Below are 7,272 nucleotides of genomic sequence, written 5' to 3'. Positions count from 1 at the left end.
TAACATTTGAGCAAAGAGTAATATGACATTTAGTCCCCAGACATTAACTCTCGTAACATCATGAACATTATTCTGAACATTGATGCTTTTTCTGTTCTCGTTATCAGAATGAATATATATTCGCTGGACACTTTGTTAGGTACACCTTGTTAGTAGCAACCTGGACCCCTTTTCACCTTCAGAATTGTTATAACTCTTCGTGGCACAGATTCAACAAGCATCACAAAGTTGAGCACACAGTTGCAGATTTGTCAGCTGGACATCCATGACGAAAATCTCTCGGTCCACCACATCCAAAAGTGCTCTACTGGATTAAGATCTGGTGGCTGTGGAGGTCGGAAGTGACCATAAAGGGGATGAAAATGATCAGCAACGATACTCAGGTAGGTTGTGGTGTTTAAATGATGTTCAGTTGGTACTAAAGGGCCTAAAGTGTGTCACAAAATAGTCCCCACAGCAAAACCACCACAAGCCTGAGTCAATGATACAAGGCAAGATACAGTCATGCTTTCAAGTTTACACCAATTCTGACCATGCGATCTGAATGCTGCTGTTTTTCCAGTCTTCTATTGCCCTGTTTTGGTGTAACTGTGTGAACTGGAACCTCAGGTTTGTGTTCTTAGCTGACAGGAGTGGCACCTGCTGTGGTCTTCTGCTTCTGTAACCCATCTGCTTCGTGGTTCCATGTGCCTTCAGAGATGCTCTTCTGCACACCGTGGTTGTAACAAGGGGTTATTTGAGGTACTGTTGCCTTCTTACCAGCTCAAAGCAGTCTTGTGTGTAGTAAAATCCCATCAGATCAGCAATTTCTGAGATACTCAGACCAGCCTGTCTGCAACATTCAAAGTGACTTTAAATCACATTTCTTCTTCACCCCAATACTCAGATCATCTTGACTATGTCCACAAATTTAAATGCACTGACTTACATTTACATTAAGTAGATGAAAAGGTGTATCTAATGAAATGGCTGAGTTTATAGTTTTTACATTAAAGAATTTCTTTGCTACTAACAACTTGTTTGATTGCGCTGCTTTTGAGCGAGTAGAGCTCAGTTCAGCCCTCACACGGCCCTCTTCTGCTCCCTCAGTCTTGATCTCACTTCTGCCTGATTAAGCCGTAATAAGATGATCACACTACAGCCAATGAAGCTGAGACAGCAATTACACCATGTATAAAATACAAGCAACATACAATTTACTCCATCAGTACCTGTATTTTATTTCACTGACCTGACTTTTAAAATTTTATACTGAAGAGACTACTCAGGTCAGGTTAATTAAATAAAGTTTATCTCTTAAATATAATTTTTTTCTAGAAAACTGATTCCATGAAAACTGTGAATGTTATTTAAAAAAAACAAAAACAACAAACAGGCATTTAGGAAATCACGTGATTTATTTGTTCATGTTACACATTCTGTAACACTGAAGTTTGACATAACTATTTGCAGGCTCACGTCTGCTTCTCCACAAAGCTGTAAACAGTCACCGCTGATGAGTGAATTGAATTATTAAAAATACTAAAAACAGAAACCTCAGCACTCTCAGGATCTGAAAGCCATGATGTCATCAGTCTAAGCATGCTGACAAGAAACACTTTCCCACATGACACATGTTTCAAATTTAGCACTTAAGCGTCGTAGTCAGCGGAAGGTGTTGTTATTCCTGCAGGACGTTGAAACAACTGAACCCACTACAGACTGAATGACAATTAAGTAAGCTAGTTTCTCAACCTGTCATTCAATTTCCTGAGCTGAGTCTGGGATACCGACTATTCCTTCACACCATGCAAAAGACCCTTTTCCTCTCTGAAGAATTGTTGCCCTTGGAGTGAAAATCCTGTCTGATGGGTCCTGATCACAAGGTCCAAAGCCTCTTTCCCTCAGGGCCAAGGTCACACTGGTTTCCCCAGCTGGCCCTCCAGGATCAGTCTTCCTCTGAGGAGAGCTGGGCTCCTTCATCGTGAACCTCTCTGTAGGCAGCCATGGGGCCACCGTCAGGAGTGTAGCTCCCCATAGAGATCTTCAATCCTTCAGACAGTTTCTGGGCTGCCAGCTTGGCCTGCAACTCCTGAAATTAAACACCAGACAGAGAAAAAGCTGACATGAATAGGTTGGTAAACAGAAAACAAGCACATTATTATAAAGCAGCACAGCCACTGCTATTAAACTCTCAACAAAAGTAGGACTGATAATGAGCTCAACCGCCTCCATAAGTTGACAACAGCACACTGTGTGACGTACACGGTCCCTACGCTGCTTGAATGCTGCCCTCTAGAGACAAGAAAGCGTCTAAAGCAGGGTGGCCTTTACCTGAAGATTTCCATCAGAAGAAACAAAGAAATCAATGAACTGATTGTGATAATATTTTAACAGAAGATGAGAGATGGCATTTCCGTTAATGACGCTTTAGGACAATGTGGAAGAACAAATATGTTTTATATGAATTCAAGTTTCAAGCATAGAGGAGCTCCTAAGTTTGTCTTATGTAATACTCTTCTTATACTCTCGTTCAGCTTTCTCTAAAAATAACTGTTAAAAGGTTTAATTCTTTTTTAAGCTAAAGCATCCTAAGGGTTCACTATTAACAGTAGGGCTGCACGATTTTGCATAAAATGAGAATCACGATTTTTTTGGCTTAGAATTGAGATCACGATTCCCTCACGATTTTCTTTTCCAATATAAATATTTATTGCACTTATTAACTGCACATCAACTTCGTAACAGTTGAGACTGAACATAAAAACAATAAATAAACATAAAAACAACAAATGTCTCACGTTTTGTGGTTGCCGCAAAATGTTGTATTGCTTGAAATTCCGTCTCCACCGTTGCTCGACACTGCGTGTATAGAGCAGGTAGTGCAACAATAGAAAAATAGTTGCTGGACGGCACTGTGTAGCGTTTGTCTAGGGTGTTGATCATTTTCCTAAATCCCTCGTTTTGCACAGTGTTGATGGGAGCCAGCCATATCTTTAGCCAGGTGATAAGTAATAGCCTCCGTAATTTCTTTGTGCCTGCGGAAGTTCGACGGGTATAGGGAAGCGCTGTATAAGGTTCCCGTTATTGATGTTTGGGTGGTTGACCTGGACGGATTTTCTCCTGTCACTTTCTTGTCATCCCTGACGTGTTCTCCGTTGTTTTTTCCCTGCTAATTTTAGCATCACACGGTACAGCTTCTGTATCACGTGGTATAAGGCTCCGCCCTTGTCATTTGTTGAGCAGGAAGAGTGAGCGCTTGTTTTCATGCAGATTACGTCCCGGATCAAAATGCGCTACAATCGTCGTCTCTCTCTTTTTCTTTTTTTAAATCGTTGTCATTTGGAAATGAGATCGCACATAAGTATGAATCGAGATCGCGATTTTCTAACGATTAATCGTGCAGCCCTAATTAACAGCATCAACGAGTTCTCTGAGACTTCATCCCTTTATATATACTTATTGCACTAAAGTTTTCTTTTCTGCAGTAGCTACTCAGTTTGGAATCACCAGTTACCTTCACATGCATGTCTTTGGACTGAGGCAGGAAGCCAGAGTACTTGGACAGAACCCACGCACGACACAAGAACATGCAATCTCTACAAACCAGCCTTCTTGCTGTGAGGTGACGATGCTAACCCACCATTGTATCAGCTGTCAATAAAAGTCCTGACTTTTTAAAAATAGTGAGAATCAAAGTGTGAGATGCTGATTGAATTTATGGCACAAAGGACAAGAGGATAAACATGATTGTTGTTCAGATAATTACTTAATTTTCTTTTACCAAATATTAAATAAAATTTATGTCTATTAAAAATGTATTTCTTGTATAAAAGGAGACATTCAGAACAGCTTTGGTTGAACCATATTGCTAAGTGATCTAGTGAGGCACTGGCTGTTTCCACCCAGCCTGTTTAGCCTCCTTAGAAGGGCACTCGGCCTCACTAACCAGCTGCTTCTTGGTTTGCTTCTTCAGCAGTGCGGCTGACTCCTCCAGAGATAGGAGCTGGGCTGGATTGTGATGGAGAAGGGGGAGTCTGGCAGCAGTGATGTCATCCAGGTGTTTTCTGTCCCGCTCCCTCCTGGCTTGCACAGACAGCGGCGATGAGCCTTCAGAGGACTGACTGGGTGACGAGGATCCTGATGGAGAGATGTCACTTCTATGAGGCAGCCTGGAAACACATTAAGGTGCATATTATTTATACTCAGTTAACTTACACAGAGGACAAAAAGGCAGAATGGCAAACTATGTCAAATGTCTTACTGAGAAAAATCTGGATTATTGGAGAATTTTTATTGGAAATGTTCAGAAAGTAGTAAATAAAGTCCACTCACTGATTTGGTTTAAATTTTTGCTTCCTGGGAGCTGCAGACTTCTCTGTTTTTTCCAGGACAGTTATATAGTGAGGCTTCTTTGGTGGTTGCTTTCTGAGAAAGTAATTGTCTCTTGCACTGCTGTTTAATGGCTCTTTGGATACGCTGCTGCCACCAGTAGTAGTTCCAGACAGCGTGACCCTTTCCAGGGCCTCCACAAGGTCACCCTCTTTTGTTTCATCAGAGTTCAGAGAGGCCCCACGAGCCACCATTTCCATGGTTTCCACAGCAGTCGCCCCAGAGACAAACAGCTCTCGTTGCTCGTCCAAAGTGTGGTTTTCTTGCACTTGAGCTGAGGCAGGTGAGGTCTCGCTCTCCTGTGCAGCATCACCTGCAGCAGCGTCATGTTGCCTGTTTTGATGAGAGGCTGCTGGTGTGATGGAGGCAGCACACCGGTGAGCAAAAGCCTGCTGGTACTTGGACTGAAAATCTGTCCTTGCAACAGACACTAGGCTTCGTCTCCTCTCCTCCTCACTGTGGTCATCAATGGCAAGACGCACTTTATCTGCAAAGTCTTTTATCTTTTTCCCTTTGTCAGGTAGCGTCTGCAATAACTTCCTGCAAACAACACAAACACATCATTGCAAAAAGTATACTTCAAGCAATATTTCAATACACAACCAGAGCAACAATAAATGTCAGACACATACATGTCTGTAACCCCTCCCTGACCCCAAATAAGAAAAAGTATTTCATACCATGTTTTCCTCTTAATTGTTGATAATGGCAGCCAAAGCTGATACTGATCTACTTCATTGTCCTACTTCCCATACAATCACATTTTTGATAAGAAATTAAAAAAAAACAAAAAAACATATTATGTTACATTATGTGAACAAAATCCAGGAAAACTTGTCCGGAAATATTATGTGGTGCAAGTGTAACACAGAAAACTACTGATGCACTCCAACTTCTGATAAAAATTACATATAATTTTTGTAAAATTATATATAATTTTTTCTGTAAAACTTATATATAATTTTTTGAGTAAATTGGCAGAAAGATACAAATGGAGGCAGTATGATGCATCTGATGCAGTGATGAAAACCTAAGGCCAGATTTACCAGCATGTTGCACCAGCACAAGTGGGTTTTGGCATTAAAAAAAGTATTTTAAAAAAAGAGTTTCTTTATCAAGGTGTGAAATATAGGGAGGAGAACATTTAAATGAAGCATATAAACTGATCTACCAATGCCAGCAACATGTGTTTTACTACTAACTACATATTTGAGTTTTGAAAAAAATAAATAAATTTGCACCTTGTTCTGAAATGACTGCACCCGTGTTTAGAAAACAGCCCCACATTTGTAAATCACCCGTAAAACTGAACACTCCTATTAGTGCCATTTGGCCTCAGTGACTAAATCTGGCAGTGTAAATGTCTAAGTATCCTCAGCAGTTGCTGTTATAGGTTAACTGCAGCTGTAAAGGTGTTCCCATATTAGTTAAACAGAAAGTGGATTTCTGTGTTTCTGATGGTATTAATAGTAATGGTAGTTTAACGTTTTCAAATGGTCTACTTTTTACTTTTATTTTAGTTAAATAAAATGTTTTGTTTTTTTACATCTAGTTTTAGTTAACTATAACAAACTTGCTGGAAAACAGGAAACAGCCATCAGAAGATGCGTCATAAGTATGGAAATGGTCACTGACAATACCCTGGTAGGCTGCAGTTTAAATCATGCTGAACCGGTGCTAGGGTGCCTAAAGTGTGTCAAGAAAATGTCCCTGACATCATCATCATTATTGTTACTACAACTAGCTCCCTGAACTGTTCATACAAAGCAGCATGCATCCATACTTTCATGTTTAAGCCCATGTCTGATCGCACCATCTGTTGCAGCAGAAATCGAAACAGGTGTACCTAACAAAGTGGCCGCGAGTGTTTGTTTTTTTACCCCATGTTACAGCAGAGTAGTGTCGCCCGTGCATCGTTTTTTACAAAAGCATTTCATATTTTCGCCTGAGCCAAAGTGGACTTATATAAACACGTCGTCAGTAGATCATCTGTCTTAGTTTTAGTGCATATTCCTGAACACATAGAAGTCACTTTACCAAACCGGATCAAAGCTAACAGGATGGCCGTGGGCATAAGTGTCACGCTTCTCTCATACAACCTAAGGGTTAAACTTACTTGTTACTGAGGATCTTTTCTTGTCGGAGTAGCAGTTCCTGTAGTTCTTCTTTACTCAGGTGTCCCAGGTCTCCCACCTCTCCCTGGCGCTCTGTCCACGACGAGGACATCACTGTTAGCTAAAGTAAGCTAACTACAGCCATCCACAAACAGCAGGAGCCCGCTTTAAACTTCAACGTAAACACGAAGGTTTACGGTAAATCTAACGGTTGATTGATTCCTTTTTTATTAGAGAGCTTCAGAAAACTCTTTAAGTGACAAATTCACTTCTTCAACACATGACACAACAACATTTCAAAGTGGGACCCTTCTTCTTCTTCTTCTTCCTGTGTGGAAAAAATAACCCTCTATCGCCCCCACTGCACGGGACACGGTAACACACCTCTTCCCTGTAAAGACTGTGAAGCTTATTTGCTGCCCTCTCCCGGTCAAACGTGGTAATCAGCCTGGATGCAAGAGCTTTCTCTCTTAGCAGTGCGATCAGTACAGACAGTCTGGACTGGGCTGGTGTCTCAGATTTTCCACAGCTGCATTTCCTGTCCGGATGTTTTCCAATCCACTTCTCACTCAGCTCAACTGATAATGCATGACCCAAACACAGCTGTGTCCTCTCTAGCCTGTGTCAAAGTTCAAAGTCAGTTTTGGTTGCAGCTGTGCCGTTGGAACAAAGTCTCTGCAGACTTTACCTTTAGAGTTCAGACTCTAAGTCAAAGTTTAAAGTTTTCCATTTTTTCCAGAATGTATTATTCCAAGACCTATTTCTCAAGCATCCCAGATACTGCCAA

At 41.0% G+C, this 7,272-nt stretch overlaps 1 protein-coding gene across 1 annotated transcript; it reads right to left on the bottom strand.

Moving 5' to 3' along the window:
- Nucleotides 1-1,384: 1,384 nt before the first annotated feature.
- On the bottom strand, nucleotides 1,385-6,880 carry polr2m (RNA polymerase II subunit M). The gene is made up of 4 exons (XM_035904139.2): nucleotides 6,488-6,880; nucleotides 4,315-4,911; nucleotides 3,929-4,151; nucleotides 1,385-2,071 (listed from the first exon to the last, which is right to left on the bottom strand). Exons 1-4 carry the CDS (start codon nucleotides 6,595-6,597, stop codon nucleotides 1,928-1,930), a joined length of 1,074 nt encoding a protein of 357 aa, XP_035760032.1. The 5' UTR covers nucleotides 6,598-6,880; the 3' UTR covers nucleotides 1,385-1,927.
- Between the last annotated feature and the right edge of the window lie 392 nt (nucleotides 6,881-7,272).

Source organism: Neolamprologus brichardi, chromosome 1, assembly GCF_056152115.1.
Source record: "Neolamprologus brichardi isolate AB-2024 chromosome 1, ASM5615211v1, whole genome shotgun sequence".
In the NCBI taxonomy this organism is placed as follows: domain Eukaryota; kingdom Metazoa; phylum Chordata; class Actinopteri; order Cichliformes; family Cichlidae; genus Neolamprologus; species Neolamprologus brichardi.
Note: the sequence above shows the minus strand (reverse complement) of the source record. Positions and strands in the feature narration are given on the sequence as shown.